Source organism: Halichoeres trimaculatus, unplaced genomic scaffold (assembly GCF_033239565.1).
Source record: "Halichoeres trimaculatus isolate MK-OKI-2021-1 unplaced genomic scaffold, fHalTri1.1 fHalTri1_scaffold_5, whole genome shotgun sequence".
Taxonomy (NCBI): Eukaryota; Metazoa; Chordata; class Actinopteri; order Labriformes; family Labridae; genus Halichoeres; species Halichoeres trimaculatus.
In genome coordinates, this window is record NW_027437183.1 from 29090467 (window position 1) to 29108891 (window position 18425).

At 39.3% G+C, this 18425-nt stretch overlaps 1 protein-coding gene across 5 annotated transcripts in view; it reads left to right on the forward strand.

Moving 5' to 3' along the window:
* The window catches only part of LOC141789944 (uncharacterized), a 49526-nt gene that overhangs the window by 10197 nt on the left and 20904 nt on the right, over positions 1-18425 (forward strand). For 4 of the 5 annotated variants that reach the window (XM_074669519.1, XM_074669518.1, XM_074669520.1 and 1 more), the window contains exons 2-8: positions 1321-1422; positions 3509-3711; positions 4204-4370; positions 6463-6570; positions 8521-8609; positions 17653-17802; positions 18002-18333. In XM_074669519.1, the coding sequence (XP_074525620.1) occupies positions 1321-1422; positions 3509-3711; positions 4204-4370; positions 6463-6570; positions 8521-8609; positions 17653-17802; positions 18002-18333 (1151 nt within the window). Of the gene's footprint in view, positions 1-1320; positions 1423-3508; positions 3712-4203; positions 4371-6462; positions 6571-8492; positions 8610-17652; positions 17803-18001; positions 18334-18425 lie in introns of those variants that run through there. The other variant, XM_074669522.1, reaches the window with a different exon arrangement.

An 18425-nucleotide genomic window follows, 5' to 3' on the forward strand; every position in this document is an offset into this window, starting at 1 on the left:
ATAAAACATAAGTTTGACCTCCTGGTGTGACTTCTAGTTTTAAGTTTACAAGAATTGGAAATTGGTGACTGCACTAGAAGGATCAGTATGCAGTTTGTAACTAATTGGCTAAATGTACGCATCTATTGCATATTCCTTTTGTATTTATATTAAAGCAACTGCATCTAAAACTGTAATGTGTTAGCTGTATAATATGCAGTAAGAGAACAGATATGAATAATTATACCACCTCACTTTTGACTAAGACAGTACTGAAAGCCCAAAGTTAATTTGTGAAGGTCATAAAATCTGGCCCAAGCTTTGTCTTTGAGAAGCTGGAGGATCATAAAGTTACTGATTCGGGCTACCTGCAAGAATCAAGCTCAGAAACACCAAAAGTCAATGTTTCCTTCCTGTCCTTGTTCTCATTAACTTACATCTTTCGTTCCCATGCTCCATCCTCTCCCGTCAGAGAATCCTACAAGCCCATTAAGATGAGCTGGAGATAGATGTGATATTCATTGTCTTCGTTTTGCTTCTTGATTAATGGTACAGGCTGCAGGGCTGTGAGTAAGCCGATTTGTTTCAGATAAAACATTACAGACTGACACGGAAACAACCAGTCCAAGCTGGGAATGGTTCAGGGTGATTTTGCTCCCAATTACCAAACATCATAAACAATTTCCCTTTCTATCTGTTCAGCGTTGTCACTGAGGATGCATTCAGAGCCTTAACGTTTATTTTAAGTTTCACGCACAATAGGCTACTGTCTAAACTCTATTGTGTTTTAATGCTACAGCTGGGATCTGCTTTATCTAAAAGGGGAGAAACTCAATTTTCTGCCTTTTTATCCAAGAGATGAATGTTGATCTCTGTAATGTCATTGTCATTAATGTCCACTTACTCTAAATGAGGAGTGTTTGTCTGCATTGTTTGGTGAAATTAATGGAACTCATCACTTCTCTGACAAAGCGTGCTACTCTCAGATAGCAGTGAAAGCATTTCTTCAGCTAATTTAGACCATTGCTGCACTGATTTCCTCTTGTGTAGTGCACATTGAACAGTATTCTCTTGCAAACTTCAGCTTCGTGTTGCAGCATCATTATATCATTATTAATGCATACTATTGGTTTGAAAATGCTGCAGTCATTTAACACAGTCATCCTGGCTCCCTCGTTATAAACAGTACAGCTTTATCAGCAATCGAAGCACATTATCTGTTCTACTGTTACCTGCTCTCTTTGACGGCTATGCTAATAAATATCACTGTCTGGCTTCTTGTCAGACGTGTTTAAAAATGACCTGGACGAACTAATAATATGTTTTTGTGTGTGTTTCCAGACAGACACATCAGAGAATCCTGTTCATGCTGTTTTAGGCGGACCAGAGCCAGATGTTGATACTGTGGCTGCAACGCTGTGTTTAGCACTGCACCTCAGCCAGGTAATGATAATTCTGTGTGTGTGTGTGTGTGTGTGTGTGTGTGTGTGTGTGTGTGTGTGTGTGTGTGTGTGTGTGTGTGTGTGTGTGTGTGTGTGTGTGTGTGTGTGTGAGTGTGAGTGTGTGTGTGCGTGCATGTGTGTGTGTGTTTGGTTCAAACTGAAAAATGTATGAAAAAACCCCAAAAATACAAAACTCGATATATCGATAGGATTTCTTGTTTGACAATACAGTGGGGAATAATGTATTGAACAAATCAACTTTTTCTCATCACATTTATTTCCAAAGCTGCAATTCAGACAAAATTTCTACCAGACATTGATATTAATTCAAATTTGTAAGATGATTTCTGACCAGGGAGTCAGAAAGATAGTCAGAAGAGTACTCAACAAGCCAAGGACCACCCTGAAAGTGCTCCAGAAAGACTTGGAGGCAGCAGGTACAATTGTTACAGAGAAAACAATAGGCAATGCACTCCACCGCCATGGCCTCGATGGACGCTCAGCCCACAAGACTCCATTCCTCAAGAAAAGGCATGTTGAAGCTTGTTTAAAGTTTGCTAAACAGCATCTTGACAAGCCTGTAAAATACTGGGAGAATGTTGTCTGGTCAGATGAGACCAAAATCGAACTTTTCGGCTGTCATACTACATACCATGTTTGGAGGAGAAATGGCTCTGCACATCAGCCAAAAAACACTACACCAACAGTGAAGTTTGGAGGTGGAAGCATCAAGGCATGGGGTTGTTTCTCATCTCATGGTGTTGGCAGACTTCATATAATTGACGGAGCAATGAATGGAGCCATGTATGTGGAAATTCTTGATATGAATCTGCTGCCATCCACCAGGATGATGAAGATGAGATGTGGCTGGACCTTCCAGCAGGACAACGATCCAAAGCACACAGCAAAGTTGACTCTCAGATGGTTTCAGAAAAAGAAAATCAATCTGTTAGAATGGCCTAGTCAATCACCTGACTTAAATCCAACTGAACATTTGTGGAAAGAACTAAAGAAAAGGGTTCACCAGAGGGCACCAAAGAATATTCAAGATTTAAAGACAATCTATGCAGAGGAACGGGCCGAAATTACACCTGAACAGTGTGAGCTATTAGTTCAAACATACAAGAAGCGTCTGGAAGCTGTCATTGCAAACAAAGGCTTCTCCACTAAGTATTAGATGAGTCTCAGTTAGTGTGTTCAATACTTTTTTCCTGTGTTATCGTACTCAATTCCACATAATCAATATTTATGGATCTGAACGTTTTTTTTTTTCATGTGTGGATTATTTGAGTTAATCCCAATGTCTAGTAGAAATTTTGTTTGAATTGCATCTTTGGAAATAAATGTGTTGAGAAAAAGGTTGACGCATTCAATACTTATTTTCCCCACTGAATTAAAATTGGGATTCTTTGTCAAAAAATCTATTTTTTCTTTTTTTTATTCAGATTCTTCATTTCAGTCTTTGGGTTAGAAGAAGGTTGCTACTTTTCTCCAGCAGAGGGTGAAATGTTTCTCTGACTCACATGATGTACATTTTATAGTAAAATATGGCTCCTGGTAGTCTGTAGACATTATCATCATCATTTAACTTTTTCACATGGTCTGGTGTTAAAAAAAGCAAACAAAAAAACGTAAATATCGAAGAATTGTAATTTCAATTGAAGGGGCATCCCAAAAATCATAACAGAATCAAATCACGTGAATAGCATATCGTCTCAGCCCTACTGGTCAAGTCAGAGTATTGGAAAGATTTGGGTGTCTGAAAACTGGGAGCATTGTTATTGCTTTCTCTGTATGTTTGCACAGAGAAAATATTTTATTTTTAACCTTTATTGGTGAGTGAATAGAAGCAGAACAGAGGAAACATAATAAAAAGATATTGCAAAGGGCCAGACTGTGGCCAATAAAGCCATGAAATTATGAAATACAGCTGTAATAAATAGAAGCACAAAAACAAAGGCTGCTTAAATTTCAGACATATTTGAATGAGCTGATGGTGCAAGTTGAACATTTAGCTTGGCAAACATATCAAAAGTGTGGGAAGCAGATACGTGTTCATGTGCTGTGTTTGCGTCTGTGTGCTTCAGAAGGAACCGTCAGGTGGAGTGTGTGTGCCGTTGCTGTGTGGCCAGCGATGTGATGATGCTTTGCCCGGGGAGACGGTGAGGTATCTGCAGACAGTGAAAATTAGCAAGAGCTCGCTGCTGTGGAGGGACGATGTCGACCTCACGCAGCTTCATCGCAGAGGAAAACTTTCACTGACACTGCTGAGAGATGGACTGTTGGATAGGTAAACAAACGCACATATGCAAATCATTTCAAAACACACACACACACACACACACACACACACACACACACACACCCACACACACCAAGTCAAGCAGCATTTAACTGTTTACAGATGGGGCAACGAGGGAGTTATTAAAATCTTACCTGAAAGAGGTTAAGTGAGTTTAGGATGTTTTGTGTCCCACTGGACTACACTGATCAGTGTGTGAAGTTGGAGTGAGTACACACTCACACACACACACACACACACACACACACACACACACACAGAATAACCACAAACATTAATAGACACAGTGGGCTCTGGTTTACAAGACTGTATTTGTTGATGCAAAATGAGATTGTGGGTGTGTTGGTGTGTGCATTTCAGGCCTGTGTGTGTTCATCACTCATGACCCAAAGGAGAATCGTATTTATGCAAATTCTCCATAATCACCTCTCCCTCCCCTGCAGCCTTTCACATCTCCTTCTCTTCTCTCCTCTCTCCTAGCTCTGAGTATCACACTCTGGAGTCCAGCATCCTGCGAGTGGTCCATCACGATGGGCAGCAGGATGCAGGGGATGATGGGGTACAGTCCGCCGTGACTACAGTCGCCAGGGAGATTCTTCAAGAGGCAGCAGAGCACGTCGGAGCAGCGCCAGAGGAAGCTCTCGGAGGTGAGGAAGACACAGGCACACCCCCAGGGGGGAGTAATGGGGCGGTGAGGGAGGACACACACAAATCCCCTGACATGACTCGCTTAACACCCACCAGGAGAGATGAAGAGGGGGAGAGATGAGGGGTGAGCGACTGTGGGTAAGGAGGAGAGCAGACAGACACACAGATCTCATTAATGGGAGTTTTTCTTTTTTTTGTGAAGTTCTTGAAGTCATTTGAGTTGTTGCTGCTTTGTCAGGCTGTCATTTCTCACATATTAAGAGAAGTTGTCAAACATATTGAAAATAAATCAGAAAACATTTTTTAAAAAGTGTCAAAGAAAACAAAAAATAGAGCACACAGTCAAAACTATTACAGGACAAGGACAAAATATGAACTGTTTGCTGTATTTGAAGGTTCCTCTTCACAATGTGTTTATCTTTGTTAGCTTGGGTCATATAACAATGGTAATTAATAACGCAACAAGAGATGATCTGAGTATTTTCAGATGGAGGGAGAGTGAATAGAGTGTGATGAAGAGAGAGAAGAAAAGTTAAGTCTGGAGACAGAGAGAAAAGAGGAGAGCAGGAAATTGATGTTCTTGGATGGTTGATTTTCAAGTTCATTGATTCCTAAAGAGGCCAACTTCTTTTTTCTTACACACTGTGTCTGAATACTTAACGGGTGATTCGTTTTGTATCAGTCAGTTTAAATTAGCTTTTTGTTGCAGCATATTTATGTGTCATTTTTATTCTGATTAAGCCTAAAACAATGCTTAACTAGAAAAGCACTCAGAGAGCACAGACCTCCGCCAAGCATATTGTGATTGTCACCAACACTTTAGTCCTACTTTAATGTTATACTCCCTTTCAGCAGACTGTCTGCTACAATATGGTGTTAGTTGCAGGTTTGTACAATAATTTGTTACCTGGCAGTGTTGGAAATTATGACGACTCAGTACATATTTCATATTCTGGATGTTAGTAGAATATTTCCAGGATCTGGATCCTACTTTTACATCTGTCAGAAATTATGGTGACCTTGTCTTGCATTGTTTTGCAAAGCAATCCAAACATTTATGGTGGAGTTATATACACATATGGTGAAAATGGCCAATCTCACAATTCTGCTTAGTGTGTTTATGCTTTTAATGTCCCTCAGTCACGACATCTAGTTACTTTATCCTCTTTAAGTTGAGGGACACACTGCTAACTTCTTGCTAACTGCTACTTCATAACAAGTGAAGTTCTAATGTTTACTTTACTTTTAATCATTGTTTGCCCCCTTTTGATGCTGTTAACTTCCTCCCTGGAAACTGAAAAGGAAAGGCCTGACCCTTTTGAAAATAAGACAGTAGCTAGCAACTGCTAGCATGTCTGTTGACGTACCATTACATTGGTGTATGTGGACCACCTGATATTGTAGTTGATATTAAGTAAGAGTTAAGTCATTTCATATGTTATCATCTTTTTATGTCTATTAAACTGTGTAAGACAATATAAACCACCATCGTGTCTTAATGTTTGGCTAAATGAAGCTTAAAACAGCTGCTAGTTAACGTAGCTAAGGCCAAAAACTGGAACGAAAAAAGTCTCACAATGATAAAGAATCATTTAAAAAATCCGTGACGGTGATCCAGATCACCTCCAAAATTTAATCACTTCTTCCTTATCCTATTTTGAACATTTCCTGAAAATTTCATCAAGATCCGCCAGCTACTTGTTGAGTTATGTTGTTCACGGAAAAACAGACAAACTCTCCCAAAAGCACAACCTTCTTGGCAAAGGTAATAACAAGATACTATCAAACCAGAATTATACTTTGCCTTTCTTTAAATATCAGTGATTTTATTAATAACTGTGTTTTAAATCATATACTTCTATGGTCTTAGCTTAACTTCTCAAATTCTGTTTCTGCTGGCATTACTGTACTTGGTGAGATGCAACTTCCCAACAATACAAGTCTGTTTCTAAACACACAAAACCCTCAACACAATCAAGTGTCAAGATGTGACAGGTCGACTTCCAAAACTTACTTAAATTTAACAAACCAAGAAGCAGAATCCTCCTCACGCACCTGTATGTTATTATGTTTCTTTTTATGTGTCCGCAGAGGCCCTACGACTGCAAAGTGACGCCTTTTGGATCAAACGAGGCCGTCGCTCATCGCAGCTTGAGGAGATCATGAGATCCTTGGAGCTTCACAGTGATGTCACTGCAGGTCGGCACGATTATGCCAAGCACTGAGATGCATTTTTGAAGAATGAGGTTTTAGGGATGTAATGATATCAAAATCTTACAACTCTACTGTTCAAAATTAAGTAAGATTTTGAAAAAACAAACAGACAAGGACTTGGATGAATGTTATTTATAAATCTCTGAGTAGCGGATGAAATCCAGCCATCCGTAGTGAGTGAAATGCACTCTGCTTGCTTGAGGCTTCATGTAACTTCAGCCTTTGTCTCTTTGTAGGAAGCCAGTAATACTGTTTGACTAAAGCATGTTTGTGATGGACATTTCTTTTCTCCAGCATTTTCACCAACCTGCATCCTATAACATCAACCACAGAAAACGTCTCAAGGCTTTTGGCTAAATATTCAGAGATACATCTGACAATTTGAGCTATTGCTTGATTGTGGGTCAGTGGGGCTGTTAACACTTGTTTGAGAGACTTTTGGACAGGCTGGAAAATTTCTTTGCATCTTCACATTTATTTTCTTTCTAAGAGTAACAATTTGCCAAGTGGCTCCTCATATTGCTCATATTCCCCAGTGTGTAAGCTACAGCAGTCTGGCAGTTGCTACATACACTTTTTTGTATGTCTGTCACCTTTTCTCATTTCCTGTGACATGAATGTTGGAAACACTTCCACAAGTCAGCTTTAAAAGCCACACACTGGAGCCTTCAGTATTTCAAGACTGAGCTGCCCCTCACCACTAACCCTGGTTTTCATGATTTTCACTGTGTTATACCTGAGGCAGAGTACACAGGATGATGGGCACGCACGGGACACTGCTCTCTGTGGCCTCCATTTCACTCCACTCTACCCAAAGTACACTTGTTTTTACCAGAAGAGCTATCCTTTCGAATAGTTACTGGTCCACAATAGTATCAGGACAGTTTTGTTCTTGCGCTATCATAAAACTGTCTATACCTTTACATCCATATATGACATGAAACACACCTGTTTTGGTTCCCAGGGGTCGTATCTTGTCCTGTTATATCCATAATGAAGCCATAGAATAACTGTTCAAAGCAAATGATAGTTAATAATTAAAAGCAATCCTTTTTTTGAATTTGAATTTAATTTGGATAGCCCCTTGAGATGCAGCATCTCATTTTCAAGGGGGTCCAGACACAAAACAGATATTTCGACATAACAATTACAGGACACAACATAAAATAAAAACAAACAAGACAGACAGACCATACAAACTGCTCTTCATGAGGTGTACATAAACACCCCTACATACCCCCCATCCCTGCCCAGCACTCAAGCATGATCAGAAATCAGAAATAAGTAAATACATAAATACATAAATAATAGAATAATAAGGTTATAAGAACTTTTACCACCCGAGAGCATGGACATGGAATTGCAACATTGGATTAAAAAAAATCAGTCAACAAATAAATCAATAGAACACAAAAATTAATAGAGTTAATAGAAAGTGAAATAAATAACCTCTTGTGATGTAGTCATGAAAAGTAGGCTGTTTTCTGATTATAGATGAGTCATTTTTAAATCTAGCTTTTGTGTTTTATTGATGGTAAATGAAAACCACTTGAGGTTAAGTCTGTTTATTTCTATTTTCTTTTTTTTAGCTAATACATCACCACAGTTTACTCTTTTATTGACAGTATTCTGAGCTAGATTTCTCAGTCATGTTACATCCTTGTTGTTCCTCTTCATAAACAGAATATAAACTGTTTGGGGTTTAAACTGAAATTAGACGCATTTAATCATCCAGGTCACATTGTTTCCGAAATTCTAAAATTCCAAGTGTTCAATTTTGCCTTTTGTAAAAAATATTAAAAGTTTTTCTACATTATGTCACACCTGGAGAGCATTCATAGCTGTGTTTTCTCTGTCTGTTGTGACATTGTTTTGTATTCCTGTGTGTGTTTTTTTATAACTGTCAGTCTGTTTGTGTGTGCTGGCTGGATGTAGACTTGGAGCAGCAGCTGGCTGTGGAGCTGAAGGAGTTTTCTGATGGAGAGATGACTGTGGCACTCACTTCGGTCACCACTGATAAGGAGGTACGTTTTTATCATTTAGAAGTTAAAACTACAGAAAAAATTCTCATCACTTGTAGTGAATTTAACAATGATGTGACATTGATGATGATAGACTAATTACTGACCCAGTCATGCGAGGCAGAAAACTTGATAGAGAGTTTCGGGTTGTTTTGTATCAGTAGCATTCAAAGAAAACTCACTATGGATGGGTAATTAGGTACTTTTATAGGTATTGGCCGAATTCTGTCTGTAGTACCAAGTACCAATTCACTTAAAATCAAAAGGTACCATGTTTGGGTACCAAAACACATTATTGTGACTGTGAGAGTGGAAGAGTAGGAGATTTTCCATGCTGGACATGAACACAGCATTGCAAGGTTATATACGAAAGAATAGATGTGTTAATTGAACAAGTACAACAAATTAATAATTATTTTCACATAAAAACACAAAAGTACTAAAAATCTGTACTGTTGAGCACCAATACCAATTGCCAAGTACTGGGCATCCGTACCAATAATGTTTCAAATGTGAAAGGTACCCATCCCTATAACTAACTACTCAGTTTTATACATTTTTGAGCCTTTGCTTACATTTAACAAAAGTATGTACTTTGGCGAATGTATTCTAACTAAATGAAAATGAGACTGAGGCATAAGTCTAAAAATGTGTTTAGATGCATGACAGAGAAATATTGATAGCTTGATATAAAATCTTAGCGTACATATATTATATTTATTCATGGGGTTTATGTCTAATGGTATATAAATTACAGCTCTTTCCCTTTGAAACAGGTTCTTAAAAATAAGCTGGATCAAACTTGTGTAATTTTTCAAAGACAGAAGAAAACAAAACTTTGAAATGGAGAAAAAAGTTTCCTTGGATGGCTTTAATGCGATGAATATATCACACCTGCGCTGTCGTCTCATTTTGGGTGGGGAGGCCCTGTGATGTTATGCATTAAGATGAGATGTAGATGTAGACACAAACCCAGGTATCACCTGCCTCCCCATTGCTTTCCTAAAACTTAACACAGACTCACATGTAGAAACACACACACACATTCTCTTATACATTTGTGGAATGTTTGTGTTTACTTCTTTTTCTATCGGTCTTTCTTTTTTGTTCCTCATTTTCAAACATACACGCACACACACACACACACACGCACACACACACATATACGGGGTGCTTTAAGCCTTTAAGCATACCCCTCGCTCTCCCTGCTGCAACTTCTAATGTGCTCCCCCCCTCTCACCACCACTCACCCCCCCCCCCCCCCCCTCCCCACCCCACCCTTTAAAAAACAAAAAAATCATTCATTATTTCTTTTACATCTCCTTTTCACTTCCAAAGCCCATTTTTCTCAGTGGCTGCCTAGCGTGCGGTATTAGGCTATGTGTAAAATAAATGATGTCTGTAGCCGTAGGGGTATGGCTTTGCCTCCCCCAGAAAACTACCTAACGTCCAAGGAACATTAAACACCCAGATCCTCGTTTAGCGAATAAATAACCATTCATTTGAATGGCTTTGTCTGCGTGTGCGCACCGGACTTTGTGCATATTTTACCAGCGCTGTGCCTACATGCTGTGTGTCAGGAGCGTGAGAGAGAGGGAGGGAGGAAGAGAGAAAGAGAGAGAGGGCCCATTAGAGACTTAATATAGAATAAATGGCCAGGGGCCTCTGTGTCGCCAGCAGACCCTCCAACTCCACAGCGTCATGGTGGGTTACTAATGACCTGAGATCGGGCTCCAAAATGAACTCCTTATATTCATGTCATTTGCAGTGTGTATATATTTATATATTATTTTTTAATTGTGTTTGAAAAGAGAGCAAAACGGTATGAGTGTCATTTATTGAGGGGGCTTAGGGAAGTTCTGCCTTAAATGATTCTTTCCAGAAAACTAAATAAATTAGATTCAATTAGTATTTAATGGTTTATGTGTTATGTGTTTGTCAAAGTGTGTTTTTGTGAGTGTGTGTGGTGGCAGTTAAAGAAGACAGAGTCAGATTTTGGCTGTGATTGTCTATTTAGCAAAAGAAAAAAGTGCTTGGCTTAACGATATGGACACATGGTATAGACTGACTAATGCTTTTCTTCATCCTGGACAAACATACATTAGTCAGTGTGTGCACAGCTTTTAATGGTGGGAAAAAAGACAAGGAAAAAGGGTTTCACCGTTTATAAATCACAGCGACTGTCAGGATGTTTCCGTCTATCGTCTGTATCTACTCGTACAAATGAAGTATATATACTGATTTAATACTCCACAGTGATACATTTCTATCAGTTACTCCCCAAAAACTTACTAGTTAAGCTGAAACTTGAGTAATAAAGCTCAAGGACTACTTTTAGTGATGTTTCAAAGAAAGCTGCAAGTGAGCAACAAATGTATGAAATAGTCTCAGAGGCTTTGTGATGATTTTTGTACATATCTTTAAAAAAAACAGGATACCTTTGGCACAGTAAAAGCAAAGCAGTGATGTGTATTTAAAGTTCAGGTTTTATCATTGTTTTTATTGAGGCTCTCTCTGCAGTATTTATAAAAGAGCACTTGACATTTACCTGCTTAGTGTATCAAATTATATATAATGAAATAAAGCAAATAAATCACAATCAACAGCTCCAAATATCATGCATTTGAACCTCAGGCTGTGTTTCTATTGGAAGTATTTACTGTTTTTTGCTTGATTCCCCAAATCTCAAATCTGTGATCAAAAAAGGTTCCCTAATTTTGTTGAAATAGGAGCTTAGAAAAAAAGAAAATACATACACTAACATAGTCCACATTAGTTTTTCCTTTTTTTTTTTGTAACTAAATCCCTCATTGAGTTAACTTCATTCCTAAAATTTTTCGCCTGGGTATGTAACGTTTGAGTAGACTTGAAAATTAGACGTTAAATTAAAACATACTGTGTTTTATGCACGGCAGAACTTTCTGTCTACTGATGTTTCTGTGAAGTACTGACAGCCAGCTGAGGAGCATCTTTTATTTATGTGCAGAGTTCAGTTTTGGAGCAGTGGTCCCCAAATTATGGCCCGGGGGCCGGATATGGCCTGCCTCCACATTTTGCCTGGCCCCTGAACAATACCAGAGGCGCATTATGACTTTTTTTTTTTAATGTCTGTCCACATGATCGAGACTTACACATGCATAGAACGTAACTTTCTTTTTCACCCTTCTGCAGTGTTTGCCCTATCTGAAACCCCTCCGTTAAAAAAAAAAAAAAAAAAAAAAATCCTGTTATTCAACCATACCGGTAGTAAAATGTATTGAGCTGGTAGGTGTTGTATCACTTGGTTTGGTTTCTTAGCCTGCTTGCTTTCTGGTTTTCACAATGAAGTTAATGAAAGAGAGCTGCAAACAGTGGTGTCTACAAGTAAGTTGATATTTCATGGTCTTTTTTTCTGTGAAAAACCTGAAAAGGTTTATTTAATTATTATCTATTTTATAATAGTGTTATATATTTCGTTAATAGTGTTATTGTTTATTTTCTGATTTTTTTTTTCCTGTCAAGATCCCAGAAAGGGTTATTAATATTTGGTTATGCGTGGCTTTCTGGGAAACAATAAATATTTACGTTTGGACACTTCTGCGATCGTCACACTTTTTTTTGCAAACTGACCCTGGCCCACCAACAGAGAAGGGGAAAGTTGTTTGGCCTTGACAGGAAAAAGTTTGGGAACCCCTGATTTAGAGATTCTGCAAAAGTCAATAAGGGGTCAAATGCCTTGCCTAAGGGCACACAGTCATTGTGCTACATCACTTGTATGTGAAGCTTAGAGCGTTTCGAGATAACACAATGTAGGCAGACTTTCTGCCTGTAACTTTCTGACCGTAACTGTTTGCGTAACTCACATGACGCTGAATTTAAATTCTCTGCGAACACATTATTCACATGTTCATGCCAGTTGAGTGTGTGTTTGTTCAGAGGTTTTCATGGCTCAGTACTAAGCTCCGGCAGATGAAGCATTGGCCAGATAAAGAGTTTTCATGCTGTGGAGTTGATGAACTATGAGAAGGACAGGAGCCCACAGCTACACACAAATACACACATGAATTATGTGTTTTGCATGTTTTAATATAGACACCAGTGTTTCATTAGCATGGTTTATTTGTCTTCTCTTATTGTGCAATCTTTTACCACTTTTTCCACTGTACAGAGGAAAGTGATAAAAGTTTACATTTTGATTAATCCAGTACTGCCTCAGGAAATTAATTATAGCAATACTATTTGTTTTTCATCTCTGGTACACAAAATCTATCATTTTGTTTACTTGATAACTTTTCTTTCTCATTCCTAATGATCTATGTATCTGATTTGTTGATCCTGATACTTCTGTTCACGTTTGTGAGTCCATCCCTCCATCTGAGGTATGCTTTAGGTTTCATTTTGGCGACGTTGATTGTCTCTAATGTGTTGTTTGTTCATAGTCCTCCGGCCCTTCTGTTTGTTTATGCGGGGCCAGTTTTGCCCTACGCTGCTTGCACAAATAATTATGCTGGCTAATGAAGGGGCCCGCAGCCACGGCTCTCGGTAAATGCCTTTCTGATGAGAGGCAGTAGGAGACAGCAGGTGCAGGGTAGGCCTCCCAGGGACTAAGATTGAACACCAAGAAGTCAGGGTGCCACGCCCTCCATCATTTCCTCTGACTTCTTAGCTTTGGCTCTCAGTCACACTCAGGCCGGGGTTATCCATACAGAATGCTGTAAAGCCACTGGCCACCAGCACTTTATTTGACATCCATTTCCTAATTCTGTTTGCTGTAATTTGGTCTTGATATTAGTTTTGATTCAGAGTCAAATACATTCACACGGATCATATAAAGATTTATCAACTTCATGTGCGCAGCATGAATGTTTTCTTCTGTCAGTTTGTTTGTCAGAAACACATTATAATGAACTTTTCATAAACAAATTTATGATGTTTATTTAAAGACTTTGGAAAGTAGCTGCAGAAGAAAGTCATCAAACTGTATCTTAAGTAACTTGTACTGATGTTGTTTTCTCATCATCTCCCTCTCCGAAACTCTCATTCTTTCTCTTTCCCCATTTTCACTCTCCCCCTGTGGCTTCCTTGGGCTTTGAGGGCAAACAAATAAACAAAACAAAACATTTATAGACTCAGAGCTCGTATCTTGGCCCCAAAATCCCTTCACTTAGAGCTGAGTGAATGGAGCATGTGGAGAAGGCCCATATGAAAAAGACAGAAAGACATTTGGGCTTCCTACTTTGCAAACTTTTACCCCCTCCCTTTTCCCTCTGTCTCTCCGAAAAACTTCATAAGCACTAATACTCTTGTGTACGCGTGTGTGCGCATGAATGTGAAAGACTGGTTTGACTTTTAGTGTGTGTGTTTGGCTGTGCCCGTGTGCACGTGCGTGTGTGTGGTATATGTGGCACATGTGTGCATGCATTTGCATGCGTGTGTTTGAGCAGGGTGGTGTCAGCTCGCTCCTTGCCACCCCATTTGCTGTAGCTGTACCGCTGTGATCACAGACAGATGTATAAATCAAACCTCGCTTGATGGATTCATCAGGGTGGCGAAACGATCGCCTGAGAAGAACTCGCAACTCTCTTAGCGTTCTGTGTTCTGACGGAAAGGGTATGCAAAGAGCCTAAATGGATGAACGCTTGATTAATTCTGTGCCGGAGATGTTGGCGACAGCAGGAAATGTGTTTTTGCTTTGACTGTGTTTGCACGGGAATTTACGCGCGCGGGGCGTGAGTTATGAGGCCTGAGTTTTGTACCTAAGGCTATTGTGCATAATGATGGCAGGTTGGGAAAACTGCGAGCAGCCGCTAAAGACTTGCTACCTGTGGAGCAAAGACAACCAAAGAGAGAGAGAGAGGGCGTGCAAGTGTGTGTGTGTGAGCGAGTGTGTGTTTGTGTGTGTGGATTGAGGCCTAAAATGGAAGAAAGATAAAGCCGCGTAAAAGAGCAGAGCAAGCCACGAAGAGGGAAAGTTATGGATGCGCAGGCGCACAGGTGACATAAGATATGTTAGCAGATGTTAGCAGTAAATACTCCGGTAAGGAAGTAATGCCACCACAAAGAATTAAGTCAGATGACATAAAATGCTTTTGATACAAATTCACCCAAAGAAGGTCAACATTAAGTTGTTAATTTGTAGAAGTTGCTTAAAACAGGTTGTTATCCAAATTTATGTGATTCATTTTTCTAACCATTTACACAATATCTTTAACAACTGAGTTTTCTACATTTGTTGTGCTTTCACAATCATTTCACAAGCATCAACTTTTTCACCCCCAAAAGTTGAACTTATTTTTTTTTTCAGCTGTGGGTTTAAAAGTGGATGGAAAGGTTCCTGGTAATTGAATTATTTCCCCATCAAAACAGCATGGCTGTTTTTTTTTTGCATTCTTGATATTTATAACCTTTTATCTCAGTGGCCCATTCTGCTATCCCACATGAACTTAGCGGTGAGATAAGTAACAAACACTGGTATCCATCAGTTATTACCTACTTTCATATACTGACTCTTAATGTGTTGGTTGTAGAGGTGGGCTGATACACTTTTTTACATTCCGGTCCAATCTATTAAAACGTAATTGTGCCGATACCCGATCCATACCGATACAGTAGGCAACATAGTAAAACATAAAACAAACAAAACATTCTCAGTTCCAAGTCATTTATTAAACAGCGTTGCAACAACCTGAGTGCAATATGTATGGCATGGTATGTAGGGATGCACCGATCCAACTTTTCTGGTTCAGATACTGATACCGATGCCGATACTGATCTGATACCAGTGTTAAATAATAACCTGCATGCCCTACTGTGGGATCAGACTGGTAATGTTTTGGGTAAAAGGCAAAAAATGAGTAGATGGAAAAACTGAAGTGAATATTTATTTAAACTATAAAATATTCAAATGCTAAGCACTATTTTGGTAAAATCAGCACTTCAGTAAGTACAGAAATTCTATTTAAATGTTAACTTTTATACCCTGTAGACTGGTAATGCAGCAAAAAAGTGCATCAAAGGAAACTTTTTAAATCAAGTGGCCAAGAGCGCCAGTGAAAAGAGGCATGGAGCTGTTTGCCTGGATCGGCCCACTTTCCCACCGATACCGATCCAGCTTTGAGGGGCACTGATACCCGATACCAAGATTGGTATCAGTGCATCCCTAGTTGGTTGTCATCAGATTCATCTCTATAATCTCAAAATTGGAGCTGGTTAAACTGACTGACTTAAACTAATCACTGAGTGATTACAGTTGCTTTGTCTTCACTTAGTTCTGGCACAAAGTTTCTGTGTTTTTGGCTGCCTGCTTTTTGATTTAACTAAAAACACTGATCCTTGAGATATTAAAAATTAAGTTGACATTACAAATGAAGCTCAGTGCTTAAAGGTCAAACCTTTGTTTGGGGAATTCTCAGCTTAGACACTCAGTAAATGAGAAACAGGTTTCTGTGTCCAGATCCTTAGCCTCCCAGAAACAGTTAGCAAGTGGATTTTATGGCTAATATGTTGGTAATTTATAAGAAAAGGCAATCTGTGTATCTGGGGGTGGCAGAAAGAGGGAGGATGAGGAGGGGGGAGGCAATATGAGTAGTAATTTACTCAGTTAAGAGCCAAATGGCAGACAGACTGTCGCCCTGCGTGTTATCTTGCAGATTTGCACTCTGCTCGTTTTCTGACTACATTTTCCTGCCAGTGTGTGTGTGTCAAAATGTGTGTGTGCCGTTTGTGTGCACATGCACACAGTTGGAAAGTAGCTTCAGAGCATCAGCATCATTTGTGCATTTCTTTGTACAGTGTACTGTAAATCATGAAGACTTTATTGCTTTGCCAGAGCTCATATGTGTACATACTGGTACATGTTTGTTCACTGAGATTACAGTAGACGACTGCAGGCGGATTTATGTGTGTGTCTGCATGTGCAAGAGTTTTATGTGCCTTTACTGGTGTTTGTACTTCTGTGAGTGAATATGTGTGTTTTAACAAATCTTAGGAGGCTTCATTGCACTCATCAGGATATCAGAGTTGAGAAATGGCAGTGTCAGTGAAGTGACAGTTGTGTGTGCGTGTGTGTGTTTGAGGATTGATGGGCCTGTATCTGACAGCAGCCATATTGCAGAGAAGGAGAAGGATGGGATGAAGGAAGGATCAGGGGGGAAGTATTGAAGCCCCCTCATCTTCACAGGTTAATATTGACACAGCCTGGGCAGAAACAAAGCCTACAGCGCTCATCCATCACTTTCAGTGGACCCATACAAATGTACCCATACGCACACAGGCTCAAGCAGAGAGAAAGACCACACACACTTTAAGATACAGCACACAGAGAGGAAAAAAAACCTCAAGAAATCCAGACACACAAATGAATGTCAAAGTTTAGATTTTCTCTCTTTTTTTTCATGTCTTTTCTTTCTTTTCTTTTCTTTGAAAGTTTTACTTAAATAAGCACAAAAACAATTTTAGGAACTTTATAAAACAAACAGTAGCACAACGAATCTGTATTAATCAAGCAAATATGTTTTCAAAAGTATCACTTTGCGCATTTTATGTGTAACCCTGCGTTGCAAATTATGGTTGCAATAACATTGTTGTTAATCATTTCAGAAAGATTGAAAAAGCAAGTTCCCTTGACAAACAAAACAATTAATTAATGCAACTTTCTGTCCATCAATCATTGTGCGTGTCACTGAATTACCATAATCTGTGCATGGTGGCTGTTTTAAGAGCAAACAGATAATTTCCAAACAATAAATCACAAAGTGTCTCTCTACCCCTCTGTGAGCTGTGACAGCTTCGTCTCTCATCGCTACTGATGAAGACTTGCTTGAAACCACTCCAGTTTTAGAGAAACTAAATCATATGGGCAATGAAAGGCAGAGGTCTAACAAAGTTTCTCCTACAGCTGTGACCAAGATGCTCAAAAGTCTTTCTTAATAACTTAAAAACTATTACAGTCGTCTTACAATTGCTTAGTCATTATTAGCTGGTATACCATCATTTATGCTACTGGTATTATAATTCCAAGACTAGATAACCTTACACATTTCTATTCTTTTCTTCTGTTTTCTTCCAGGACTGGCGTGATTACGTGGACGTGTTGAAATCATTCAGTCATCGTCATGGCTATGATGGTCTGGTTGTTCTCCTGTCAGTTGATGATGCACTTCATCATCCTCGCCAACAGATGGCTGTCTACTCAAGCAACAGTGATATTCTGAACCAGGTAAACAGAGAGTAAGGAAATTTGATGCATCCCACCTCACACTCTCCTGCCTCTCTCAAAGTTATCCTATCTCACAAAGCCAAAAAGCTCCAAATGTCATCTTTGATTTAAAAATAATAATCATAAATTAGTTTCACAATGTGCAAAACTCTTGCTTCAAAAAGTAAAGATTTTAACAACATGCTGGCTTTCATTTCAGATCTGCTGTGAGCTGGAAGAGTGCTCTAGCTGGTCTCTTTCTGGTGAACTGGAGGCCAAGGAGAGTGTCCAGTTGTACCACATTCCTATAAACACCACTGCATCTTCTGGCACCCCTCCTCTGCTGGTGGAAGAAATTCAGGACCTCCTCAAAGACTTTGTGTACAGACGGAGCTCTGTTTTAGCTTGCCATCCCAGCAGTAGGACCTCTTCCACAGAGGGAGTGGCAGGCAGTGTGGAGTTTTCCCAGGGATCATCTGGGATCAATGACATGGATGGGTCTGACATAGAGAGAGCTGAGGAAGGCAGTGGAGACGTGGTAGCAATCGCGAGGTAACGATTACCTTTAATCTGCTTCACTTAGTGTCAGTTTCATTAATCTAAACATAAAATTGGGGATTTAAATTATTTCATCAGCAACCTTT